General features: G+C 32.1%; 1 protein-coding gene across 1 annotated transcript; it reads left to right on the forward strand.

The window, feature by feature from the left end:
* Positions 1–4,066: 4,066 nt before the first annotated feature.
* LOC107880013 (auxin-responsive protein SAUR50-like) lies at positions 4,067–4,671 on the forward strand. The gene has a single exon (XM_016726937.2). It carries the CDS (start codon positions 4,133–4,135, stop codon positions 4,451–4,453), a length of 321 nt encoding a protein of 106 aa, XP_016582423.1. The 5' UTR covers positions 4,067–4,132; the 3' UTR covers positions 4,454–4,671.
* Positions 4,672–14,474: the final 9,803 nt, after the last annotated feature.

Raw genomic sequence — 14,474 nt, forward strand, 5'->3', positions numbered from 1 at the left:
ATCATTTAATTCATAGTTTATTGATGGAGTTACTTAGAATGACAAGTATTCCTCATTTTCGACTTGGAGGTGTGAGTTCGAACACCGAAGAAGAAAAAAAAAAATATAAGATTCTAGGAAGGAATAGAAAAATCATAATTTATTATTTTAGTTTTATTAATAATTATAGTCATTTTTTAAGATACTAAATTTAATATATTTAAAGAATAGTATACAAAAATGATTATTTTATTTATTATTTTTTAAAAATGTGTCAAATTATACTGAATAAATAAAAATAAACTGAGCAAATAAAAGAAAAGTCATACTGATGCATAACATTTTAAGCGGAAGACGTGCACTTCTCTGGTAAATGAAAGTACAGATTAAAAATAAAGTTCTGATAATACCTGTTTAATTTTGGAAGATAAATAAATAATGTACCTTTTTATTATTTTATTTTTATTATTAAATAATATTTATTATTTAATATATTATATTTATTATATTTAAAGTCTTAATACCTTTTGATCTTTCCATCCTGTTTTTTTAATTTATCTAGTATCTTTTGAGTCCTAGGTATCCAAGTTTTTTCGTGTAAATCTATACAGGAGTACTGAAATTTAACCAATTCCAACAACCTAGGTCACTGATTCCTTTGGATCTGTCTGTAAAACCTATGTTACTTAGAATTATTATATTTAATTCAAATTAGATTTAAAATACATTTTGTATTTGCAATTCGCATTCTCTAATTAACAATTTTATTAGAATCTCCAAATGGACCACATTCCCTGGTTAACTATGTGAAATAAAATAACATTTGATGCTTTATTTAAAGGCGAAAAAGTCTAGTGTTGGTAGAAGAAATGATCTCTTATAATCATGTACAAATTAAATAAAATTATAAAGAATTTTTGTTTTTCAGATCTCTCGTATGTTTTAAATATGACGTTCTAAAAAAGACGCAAAACTAAATGTTGTATTGGGATTGTTGATGACATAGGAGTATATAATAAAAAGTTGATGAAAATGATATAGTTAATGAATCTAGATATAGACTGATGAGTTAGTTAAACTAGATTATGATTCTGATTTCCTTTTTCAAAGTGGTCCTTTATCAACATCAGTATCATTTGCAGAAGAGTAATTATCACACAATGAGCCAGCCCCATCTATGTACAACTCCAATATTATAAGCTCCACGGAATTAAATTAAATCTCCCAAACAAAAGCTGCCTAATTGGCTCCATTAATATAGGGGAGAAATTTAAAAAAAAGTTAGAAACTCCTAGTTGTAAATACTCCCTCTGTTTTGTTTTAGTTGACCTTCTTTCTAAAAATATTTATTTCAATTTAGTTGTTCCTTTGATGAAATCAAGAAAATTTTATTATGTTTTTCAATACTACCCTTAACATGAAATGACTAAACAAAGTGTATTTACTCAAATTTATATTCTCATAGCCTTATTAATAAGACTAATTTGGTAAAATAATTTTCTAATTAATATTTTCTTAATGAATGTGTTAAGACTAATGGATGTGTTAAGTTCATAGGGATAAACTAATATGAAACGGATAGAGTATATGATACATCACATCCATTCTAATTGACTCTTATTATTTTGAATTCATGATAGTAGTAACTATCAAGACCAACAAAAGATTTGAGTTTTTTTCCCCCGGTTTTCACTCTACTCAGTATATCATTTTCAATTCTAGTTAATTATAGGTGTAATTTTGGAACGAGAAGGGGGGAAATGCACATGCAAGAAAGAGATATGGGTAGCTCAAAATGGAGTGTACTGAAAAAGAGACTGATATTGGTATACGAAAATGATCAGTGTGAATGAAGAAAACTAAGCATGTCACAATTGTTTTTCTTTAACATTCGGTATTCGAAATTCACCAACAGACTAGGGACCACTAAAAGAAAAAAAGTTTCATATTAATTAAATTCGAGACATTTGATTAAAGATATACATGTGGTGTTAATTATCGATTGCATATATAATCCGGCTCGAATGAAAGTGGTCCATGTACTCACCGGAGCACGGAGATGTGTACCACCCAACAATATCATAGCTGTGGGGGATGATGGTGACCAAGGGTTCCACATAGCACATGGATGCCATGTTACTCTTGAAGCCCAATATATGTTATGACTAGACAAACAGTACTACCAAAGACAACACTATAAGGCCCTGTGTGTGATTTTAGCACCAACTGCCTCATTCATTCATACATATTCTGTTATTGCCACATATATTATATAGCCTTATAAATTGATAAATAAACACACTACCCCACTTCCAGGACCATGCTTCTTGATATTTTTCATCTTAGTATAATTTCTTTAAATTATAAAACTTGAGTTCAAGTAACTGAGGGTAGTTGAAATTAAATCTAGTAATGGGGATAAATGGACAGGCAAATTTCAAGAATTCAAAAGAATTACTGTCAATATTGTAGGTATAGGTGATTCTTTACTTATTGGATGTCGAGATTTAGAGTTTTTTTTTTTTAATAGGATTTAGAGTTAACAGATCCTCATAACTTGTGTTGGATAAATAAATCCTGTCTAATTCACTAATTCGTGGGAAGATATTTTGTATTTGATAAAAAAGATTTTCCTCAGGTGACAAAAACCACTCACAAAGAAAACGACAAATAAGGCAAGCGATCAAGCTGGCAAGTTAAAAATACAAAATGGACTTTTCTTGAGTACTTCTTGAACTTCCTTATATATCCTTAGCAAAATGTTACTGAGCACGATCCACCAAAAACTAGATTGGACAATGCATGTCATGATGATAAACCATCAAACATGGGGTGTTTATATGAGAAACATAGACAGAGGGCCTTTAAACAGGATTGTTAAAGGTAGGAAGTTTCGAGGAAATATACAAACTACTAGGATCCACAGTACACATCAAACATAGTTCTGCAAAATTTAAGGATAAGGATATCATGTACGGTATATACATATATGCAGTAACAAAGGTACAAGCTAGCAACTGGATATGTTTTAAAGCCACCCAGACAACGCATGCACATTCCTAGCAATTCACAAAACAAACAAAGCAAACATCAGCTTTTAATTATAAACTACCCACACCTTAATTATAAGAAATAAATTAGAAAAGACTTGTTTCACTCTCAAATTATAGTAGTACGACGCTTGTATTATATAACTATCCCACCATAAGATCGAATAATTAATTAACCCTATCAGTAATTACCATATCTAGTTCTTTATTAAGACCTCGGTCTCTACCTCACAAAGGTAGGAATAAGGTCTATTTACGTCCCATCCCTCCTAAAGGCTAAAACTAGCTAGTTGAAGATAGTAGTACTACACATAGTTGATGTATTGAATGGTGGCTTATAAAATATAACTATCCTACTAAGATCAATTAGTTAAGGAAAATACATTGGTTTGTTAAATAATTAAGACAAATTAATAAGAATTAAGAAAGGCAGAAAAATAGAAAAAAAATAAAGGGAGATGCCAAAGAACTTTTACCGGACAGTACTATAATTTACGGAATACATGTGCTTATTTAATTTTAGTGGGACAATTCAGTCAACATCAATCCATTGCATTTGTTTGCTTAGTGAATCTTCACCTAGAAATTACCCTATTTCCCAAAGTTTTCTTAGTCTAGGACCACTATTAACCCAAAGTGGTAGTGTTTGATTTTTTTTTTACAAAAATTGAATGAGATACAACACGAGAACTAAGAGATCTAATTGTGTTAGTATGTCATGATCTTATAGATTCTAATTCCTTGAAAATTCCCTCCTCCTTTTTATTGCGGCCGTAGGAAACTGGAATTAACTACGAACTTTTTTGTCTGTAGCAAAATTGCTCGTAATTAACATAATTTTTGTTTATGTATTGCAAATCCATCGTTAAGTAAGATTTGTGTTGAATATTGATGTTTAGCTACAAAATTTGTTGGTCGTTTATTCCTATTTTACAAGTAGTGAACTAATCACACAAGAGATTAAAATAGTTGAGGCCTTCCTCCATAAATAGTCTCACATCTTCTCTGTTCCAAACATCACCACTTCTTTAGTACCTTCTCTTTCTTAATTCTCCAAAAGTTGTCAACTTTCTTTAGATTTCTTCAACAAAACATATACAAAAATGGCCATCAGAAAATCAAATAAGTTGTCACATGCTGCAATTTTGAAGCAAATTCTAAAAAGCTGTTCAAGTTTGGGAATGAAGCAGGGATACGATGATGAATACCACCTTCCCATTGACGTACCTAAAGGACATTTTGCAGTGTACGTGGGAGAAAATCGTACACGTTTCATCGTACCTATTTCATTTTTGACCCTTCCCGAGTTTCAAAGCCTCCTTAGACAAGCTGAGGAGGAATTTGGCTTCGATCATGACATGGGAATTACAATTCCATGCGACGAATTCGTTTTTCGATCACTAACTAATTCCATGCTCCGCTAGTGAATGAAGTATTTAATACAAAGAAATTATAAGAGTGAATATTAGGTGTTGTGAAGAAGGACCGGCTATCTCAAGATGAAGCAAATTTGGTGTTTTTTGCTTATCTTTTTTGCTTATCTTTTTTTTCTTTTCTTTTTCTAACATCCAATTTCTTCATTCTATTTATTTTTATTTATTGGATTTTATTTCTTCTGAGGTTCTACTCTAATGCTATTACCAAAAATAATATGGTTAAGGAATGCTACAGATCTTAGCCAAAACTTGCACTTACCGAATTTAGCGAATAGCTGGTGATCTCTGAGATTCTGAAGAACAATCTTGAGATGGTTTGAATGATCACGCTTTGTGCGGGAATAGACCAAGATATTATCTATGAAGACTATGACGAACATATCCAAGTACTGCTTGAACACATGGTTCATCAAGTCCATGAAAGTGGTTGGGGCATTGGTAAGACCAAAGGACATAAGTAGAAACTCGAAGTGACCATACCGAGTACAAAAAGCTGTCTTCAGGATGTCACATTCGCTGTCTTCAGGATGTCACATTCTCTAACTCTGAGCTGATGGTAGCGTGATCTGAGGTCTATTTTGTAGAAATAACTGACACCCTAAAGTTGGTCAAACAAGTCATCTATTCTGGGAAGAGGATACTTGTTCTTGACTGTAACTTTGTTGAGCTGATGATAATCAATACAAATCCTGAGAGAGCCGTCTTTCTTGCACACTAATAAGACTGGTGCACCGCATGGGGATAAACTGGGCCTGATGAATCCCTTACCTAAGAGATCCTTCAACTAATCTTTCAGTTTCTTGAGTTCTGCTGGTGCCATTCTGTATGGCAGAATAGAAATAGGTTGAGTATCTGGAAGAAGATCAATGCCGAAGTCTATTTTCCTTTTGAGAGAAATGCCTGCAAGATCTTCGGGAAACACGTCTGAATACTCACTTACAACAGGGGCTGATTTAAGACTAGGGGATTCAGAACTGGAATCTTTAACATGCACGAGATGATACACACACCCCTTAGAAATTATTTTCCTTGCCTGAAGGTAGGAAACAAGTTGGCTCCTGAAAGATGAAGTACTATCCTTTCACTCTAGGACGGGCTCATTCTGGAACTGAAATTGAACAACCTTGGTTCTGCAGTCGACTGTGGCATATCAGGAATGAAGCCAATCCATATCGAGAATAATATCAAAATCAGTCATCTCTAACTCGACTAAATTTGTTGACGTGTCTTTCTGAAATATCATAACCAGGCAGTTCCTGTATACCTACCGAGCTATAATGGTTTTATCCACTGTGGTAGAGACTGAAAAGGGCTCTGCTAAAATTTTGGGACTGATTCCAAAATCGCCTGCTATATTAGGAGTAATAAAAGACAAGTATGCACCTGGTTCTAGCAAAGCATAAACATGAACATAGAAAATTTGTAACATACCAATAACGATATCAGGAGAATTTTCCTGATCCCGTCGGGTCTGAAAAGCATAGAGTTTGTTTGGGCGTTGCCCACTAGTAGCACTGGAAGTGGCACTCTGCTGATTTGGGTGACCGGATGGGCTGTAGAGCGATTTTGCTGACCCTGTAGACCTAACTGCAGACACTCTCTAATCCTGTGGCCTGGCTTTCCACAACCGAGACAAACATCACTACCAGCTCTACAGGTACCCTTGTGGTTCTTACCACAAGTCTGACACAGGGAATTAGTTCGGGCACTGCTGACACTGCCCTGAGACATAGATCCTGGTGCTCGATCTCGATTGCTATCTCTAAATTTTGGCACTGGGGCGCTGGCGGAGGAAGGAGCTAGAATTGTTGGCTTTGGACAAAACTGCGAACGATTTTCTCCTTCTGATTTTGGTTAAGCAAAATTGAAACTGCCTGACCTTGCTCTCTTGTTCTGCCTCTCCCTAGTCCTAATATTCTGCTCCTCTATTTGTTGAGCATGAGTCATGAGCCTGGCTAAAGTTATATCACTGTTCAGCATCGTAGACCTACACTCATTTACAACACTATCATTCACCCCTGACACGAACTTGCTCATCTTAGCCCTGTTGTTTACAACCACATGAAGGGTATATCTGGCTAGCTGAGTAAATCTAAGAGAATACTCCTTAACCATCATATTTCCCTGCCTGAGGTTGATAAACTCTAGAACTTTTGCCTCTCTCAGCTCTTGGGGAAAGAATCTGTCTAAGAAAGTCATGACAAATTCCTCCTACTCTATAGGACCTGTATCCTCTAACCTCTCGAAATTCCACTGTTTGTATCAAGTGTGAGAAACATCTGGTAACTGGTATGTGGCTAACTCGGCACTCTGACAAGAAGCAACTCTCATGATGTCTATGACCTTCTGGACTTGGCCAATGAATTTTTGAGGGTTTTCATCTGACTTAGACCCAAAGAAAGATGAAGGGTTCATTCGGGTGAAGTCCCGAATCCTAGTTGCGGCTGAGTTGGCCACTAGATTGGCCGGAATAACTGATGGCCGTTTATTTTGGGCAGCCACAGACTGAGTAAGTGTGGTGAATGCGGCCCTAAACTCTGAATGAGAAATATGTTCTCCTAAAAAATCTTCGGGCTGAGGAGCTGGCTGGTTTCTTCTCTTTGGAGGCATATTCTGAAATAAGAGAAGAACGGATTAGACTTAGAGTTTAACTTAAGATTATGCTCACTAGAAAGATATGAATACCAAAAGAAGGGAAACTATTCCTAAAATATCTTATAGCCTCTTGCACATAAATATGGTGTGCAACACACTCATGCACAAGTTTGTAATGCCCCAATTTTCTGAACTGGATCGCTACACGATGGTCATGATCCCGAGGGACCACAAGTTAACCCATGACTGATATCTGTACCTCTATACTGCAATATATGACGTAATAATGCGGAAAACATAAACAATAGGCCATAAGGTTCAACTGCATAGAATATCTGACAAATCATACATCCATATGGGGTAACGAATACATAAAACAACTGAAATCTGAATCAAATCTGAGCTAAATCTGAAAGCCTCTAAATACTATCTGAATAAGGAGTTGAAGGAACATGTCTCCAACTAACTCCGTCTAGCAAAACCGAATTGAAATAAATAATGTCGTCCTCGAATGGATGAGGACTCACTGCAACTCTGTGGCTGGAATGCTACTGCTACTGCTGATCTGGAGCTCGTATTTGTGAACCTATGGTGTAACGTGAAAGAAAGCACCATAGCGCAAATGCGTCAGTACAACTGGGAGTACTGAGTTTACGAGTGAGGTAGGTTAAATGCAAAAGGGTTTACATGCATGAACGATGCTAACTGACTGACTGATATGAACTTAAGAGTGCAAACATGAACGTGTCATGTGACGACCCAACTAACGGTCCGTCATTTCGACTGTCATACGTGGACAGAAATGGGGTTGACCGGATAAGAGTTGACGGCCTGGATGATGGTCCGTAAAAAATCTAACGGTCCGTCAACTCGTTCGTCAATCCTTATCCAGAATATGGCCCTACTGCCTTGGCTGTGACGGTCAAAGTGTCGGTCCGTCAACTTAGACGTGGCACCTGGGCTTTTCGGTCAGTTCTAAGTAAAACATCCATAATTTCCTTGTCTGGTGTCGGATTTGGACAAAATTAGTATCGTTAGAAAGCTAACTCAATTTTCCACGTGATAGAAAGTAGAAATCTCAAAAATACCACGGGTACAAAAATAAATTTGTATTTCAAAGCAATTACAAGCATCCTTAAGATGATTTCTAGCTAGGAACAAGCACGGGTATTACACTATAATTGAACATTGAAGAAAACAAGATTTGAGCTCATAACGATGGAGGTTTTGGATAACAATGGAGGTTTTGGATATTGAAGAAAAAGAAAAAAAACTGAACTCATAAAAATGGAAGTTTTGGACAACAATGGAGGTTTTGGATATTGAAAAAGAAAGAAATAGAATTTAAATTAAAATGAAAAAAATTTATGAAAATAATAAATTTATTATTTTTTTTCGTATCATGCTGACGTGGTGCTGATGTGGCAGGCGCGTGTGCAACAGCACACCACATGCAAGTGGTATAATGCTTTACAGGGTCTAAAAGTTTCACTTTTATATAGTTAAGGTGTGTAATATGTCACTTATATAGTTTAGCTGTGGATTCGACTTTTCTTGCATAGTTTGGGGTGAAAACGATGCCTTTTTCCATTAATAGAGTAGTATGATAAAATAATCATATCAATAATAATTTTTAATAAGTGTGCCAAGTCAAAATATGATAGATAAAATTGAACGGGGGAGTAAATTCCTTAAAACTTATTGAAAATACGAATGTAGATATCGAAATCTTGTAGAACTCTACAAAAAAAATTCAAATTCTGTTAGAGTTCTTGGAGGCTACTCTAAGTCAACCCCAAATTATGCCTATAAAAAGGATGGTTTACTTCCTTGAAGAATCATCTTGAATATCCCATAAACTCATGGATATTCGTAAAGAGATCGAAATTTTCAATATCCCACAAAATCTTGAGATCTTCATAAAGAGATCATACACTACTAACGACCCTCAAATTATGGAGAAATCAAGAGAGAGGAATGGAACATTACTAACTTCCCTCAAATTACAGAGAAAACAAGAGGGGAATTAAGGGAGGAACAGATTTGTATCCATATCGTTTATTAATAAAATATATTATTTTTTCATCTTTTATTTATAATTGTAATTTATTTCTTTCATTATAAAATTTGTTGCAAACAAATTGGCATGCCCGGCAGGGCCAAATATGTCCTTCATCTCCTCTCACAAACCAAATCTGTAGAAACAATACACCCTTAAATTACGGAGAAATCAAGAGAGAGTAATGGAACACTACTAACTGCCCTCAAATTATGGAGAAATCAAGTGAGGGGAATTAAGGTAGGAACAGATTTGTATCCATATCGTTTATTAATAAAAATTCTTATTTCTTCATCTTTTATTTGTAATTGTAATTTATTTCTTTCACTATAAAATTTGTTGCAAACAAATTGGCATGCCTGGCAGGACCAAATATGTCCTTTATCTCCTCTCACAAATCAAATCTGTAGAAACAATACCATAAAGATGGAAACTCTATGAGTACTTCAACACTCATCTTTGAGTTTCATCAATTCTACACTATGACAAGTCTTAAAGTAGGGGTATTTATAGACATCAAAATCTTGTAGAACTCTACAAGAAGAATGCAAATTCTTTTAGAATTATTGTAGGCTAATCTATATCAACCCTAAATTATGGCTATAAAAAGGGTGATTTACTTGAAGAATCATCTTGAATATCCCATAAACTCATGGGTATTCATAAAGAGATCAAAATCTCCAATATCTCCCAAATCATGGGATATTCATATTTTCCTGTATCCTTGGTTCGAGAAATGCGCTATTAACGGTTGTCGAATTACGGAGAAATCAAGAGAGTGAAATCAAGGGAGAAACAGATTCCTACCCATATTGTTTACGAATAAAAGCTCTTCATATTTTATTTGTGATTGTAATTTATTTTTATCACCATAAAATTTGTTGCAACCACTGAACACCACATATAAATTGAGATAAATACTTTCTCCATTCGATTTTAGTTGTTACAAATATGTGGTGTTTTAGAAAGGAAAAATTTCAGAAATAGCAACTCTTTAGCCTTAATTATAACTTTTATAGCAACAGTTTCATAATTACGAAAAGTAGCAAATTGTATTTTGTATTTAAGTAAATGCTGCTATATAAATACATATACAAATATATATGTATTACTCATAAATACATATGTACAAATGAAAAATACATATTCTTCCATTACTATGAGGTGGGTAAAATATTGCTACTTTTGCTATAAGCTGTAATTTTTAAAAAGTGTTGCTATTTATTAGACTATAGTCGTAAGGATGCTAGTTTCTGTAATTTTTCCTTTTAGAAATTTAAGAAAGAATTAGAGTATTCTCTCAAAATTAACCCTTGTTTTATTACATGAAATTTTATACTGTTAAAAAATTACTTTTTTCTTTAATAAAATGATTAACAGTGAACTTTTGAAATAAAATTATGAGATACTTTCTAGCTAGAATTATAGGATTGGCAAATCTAGAAAAGTAAATAAATAAATAATTTGTTATTTTAATCACGATTAGGATCTTGATTTAGGTAATTAAATCTCAAACTTTAATTCTTAATTCTAACATGTAGCTTTCATTCAAGTAGAAACATGAGAAAAATAGAAAGAGAGAAAATAGAGAGTAGCCAAATTCAACAATTTTTTTTTAAAATTATAAAATTTCTTATTTTATTGATGTGTATCTTCTTTGTATCTTGGACAATGGTACGTAGTTCAAAGTTAATATATTACACAAAATATTGCTATCAATATTGATCAAGTATCAAGAAAAAATTGAAGGAAAAGTGTTTTTTAAGTCTTGAATGAAGGATTAGTGACGTTGACCAATTTAAAGGGTCAAACATAATTAAAAAACTTGATTAGGTTAATTGTGGACTTGATTAATATTTTCTAAATTTTTTAATCTTTTCAAAAATATAAATTAACCCACACCCACAAAACTTCCCTCACTCTGCAAATCAATCTCTCTCTCTTCTCTCTTTCTCTCGATAGTTTCTCTCTCTAATTTCTCTCAACCAACAACTTTTCAAATTTCTCCCTTCAATCTTGTGCAACTTCAACCTCTGGCAACAAATAGTTTTGAGTTCTTGCCCATTCCTTTTTAACTTTCAACCGTCAGTCAACGTGACAACATTTTCCGACGACAAAAACTTCGAGTTCTTCATCGTTTCTTTTCGATTTTCACAAGTAAAAAATTAGGGCTTTTAAGTTATGGCGAAAATGAGGAACTTGATTTGTTGGTGTTTGTTATTTTTTATGTTTTTTGTTATTTTTTTTAATGTTTGTTATTTTTTAGTTGAATTTCTCATCTGGATGTATCTGCTACTGCTGTTTTTTTAATAATGGATAAAACATGTAACGTGAATCCAACAGATGAGTATTTGTTGCAACATATATGACTAATCTGTTGCACAGAGTAGTAATCTGTTGCACAGATTAATAATCTGTTGCACAGATTAATAATCTGTTGCAACATATATGACTAATCTGTTACAACATATATGACTAATTTGTTGCAACAAATGAGTAATATGTTGCAACATATATAACTAATTTGTTGCAACAAATGAGTAATCTGTTACAACAAATGAGCAATCTGTTGCAACATATATGACTAATCTGTTACAACAGATTACTTATCTGTTGGATTCGTTTTGTAGTGTTGTAATATGAATCCAACATATGGGTCATCTGTTGCAACAGATTAGTCATATATTGCAATAAATTACTCACTTGTTGCAATAGATGACTCATATGTTGGATTCATGTAGTAGGTTCTATCCATTGTAGCAGTAGCAGATACACCAAATAAGAAATTCGACAAAAATTATAATTTTACTTACAAAATAAGTTATGAAGTAATGTCCAAGTGATATACGAACAAAATTTGACCTAAATTTTTTTTAAAAAAATTTTAACAAGGGCACAACGAATAAGTAAAACACATGTAAAATTTCATGAAATAGGTAAAGAAGACAAAAATAATATACCATACATCAAATGCCAAAGGATCAAGGGGACAAACTTTTGAGTTCTCCTAAAAATGTTTAAGTTCCCTAATATTTTAATTGCTTTCTAATAGTTGACCCATCTGTTACAATATATTTTCTATCTGTTTGATAATTTTCAACAGATGAATCATCTGATGCAACATGCTAGTCATCTGTTGTTTCAAATTAAACAATTATTAGTAATAACTAAATTGATTTAGCTAAAATTAAAGACGTTTCTACGACAATGGGACAAACATTTGTGTTCTCCTAAAAACATTTGAGTTCCCTAGTATTTTAATTATTTTTCAATAGATTATCTATTTGTTGTAACAAGTTAGTCATCTATTGCAACAGATGTTTATAACAGGTTAGTCATTTATTTATTCAAATTAAACAATTATTAATAATAACTAAATTAATTTAATTAAAATTGAAGACAAGTCTTTAATACAAGACCTTAGACAAGGGGACAAATGTTTGAGTTCTCCCAAAAATATTTGAGCTTTAGTATTTTAAATTACTTTTCAACATATATCGAACTCGGAACCAAAATGAGTCACGGAATTAAAAAAGTGATCAAAATAGGCCACCTATTTAAAAAGTTACCAAAATAGGCTAAACGTAATAATTTATTACATTTTCTACTTTTTTCTTAACAGTCAACTAACGGAGTTGACTTTTACAAAAACGTAAGAATTTCTTATATTTTATATTTTTTTGGTAAAACGTATGAAATTCTTACGTTTTATAAAAAAATATAAAATATAAGAAATTCTTACGTTTTACACGATAACCGAGGAAAAAATACAATGAATTGCCAAATCAATTAAAAAGGTACTAAAAAAAGAGTTGTTCAACGTAACAAAAAGTTACGTTCTTAACTTTTTTATAGCAGTGGTCCCGCACCCACAATTTCTTTTTCCACAAATATCCCATCACTTTTACTTTTCCCTCTTTTTACATATGATAATTATGAATTTTTTGTTAGTTAAATTTATTTATATTTTACATGTAGTTCAAATAATTTATTTTTTCTAATAATTTTTTACGTTTACATAAAAAAAATTTAAAAAAAGAAGTATCAATTACCTCATTAACTTAACAATTTTCTTATATTTATTTTATATCAAAAGATAATCACTTCTATCCTTAATTATCCGATTTCTCTTTAAAAAAGTTATACTTTTAAGTTTTTCTCTACTTCAAAATAGTGAAATATTGAATTATCGTCAATCAAATATGCTACTATTTACAAGAATTATATTTTTTTAGGAATGTTCCAAAAAAATATATTTTCTTATATTAATTTAGGAGTGTTCCTAAATTAAATTATGATTTTTTACTCCATTAATTATAATATGAAATGTATTTGTGCATGTGAGTCTCCTCAATATCTTAATCGAAACACTAATCAAAAACTACGATGAATCACTATCCAAAAAAATTAATTTCATATTTTTAAGACACCAAAAAAATATAATTCTTGTATATAGTAGAATATTTGATCGACGATAATTCAACATTTCACTATTTTGGAGTAGAGGAAAACTAAAAGGTATACTTTTTTTTAGAGAGAAATCGGATAATTAAGGATAGAAGTGATTATTTTTTGATATAGAATAAATATAAGAAAATTGTTAAGTTAATGAGGTAATTAATATACTTCTCTTTTTTAAATTTTTTATGTAAAACATAAAAATTTATTACATAGAGGAAAAAATAAATTATTTGAACTACATGTAAAATATAAATAAGTTTAACTAATCAAAAAAATCATAATTATCATATGTAAATAAAGGAAAAAGTAGAAGTGATGGAACATTTGTAGAAAAAGAAATTGTGGGTGGGGGACCACTGCTATAAAAAAGTTAAGAACGTAACTTTTTGTTATGTTGAACAACTCATTTTTTAGCATCTTTTTTAATTGATTTGATAATTCACTGCATTTTCATCGGTCATCGTGTAAAACGTAAGAAATTCTTACGTTTTATATTTTTTTTTATAAAATGTAAGAATTTCTTACGTTTTACAAAAAAAATGTAAAACGTAAGAAATTCTTACGTTTTTGTAAAAGTCAAATCCGTTAATTGATCGTTAAGAAAAAAATAAAAAATGTAATAAATTATTACGTTTAGCCTATTTTGGTAACTTTTTAAATAGGTGACCTATTTTGGTCACTTTGTAAATTTTGTGGCTCATTTTGGTTCTGAGTTCACATATATCTTGTCTATTTAATAATTTCCAATAGATGAGTCATATGGTGCAACTAGTCATCTGTTGCAACAGATGTCTATATATGTTTGATCATTTTCAACAAATGTCTTTAACTGTTTGGTCTTTTCCAACAAATTACTCATCTATTGCAACATGTTAATTGAAATCGTAATTGAAC

Source organism: Capsicum annuum, chromosome 8 (assembly GCF_002878395.1).
Source record: "Capsicum annuum cultivar UCD-10X-F1 chromosome 8, UCD10Xv1.1, whole genome shotgun sequence".
NCBI classification, from domain to species: Eukaryota; Viridiplantae; Streptophyta; class Magnoliopsida; order Solanales; family Solanaceae; genus Capsicum; species Capsicum annuum.

Bases quoted from the DNA above. Each gene is read 5' to 3' on its own strand.
- LOC107880013 (XM_016726937.2), top strand. From the start codon at position 4,133: ATGGCCATCAGAAAATCAAATAAGTTGTCACATGCTGCAATTTTGAAG.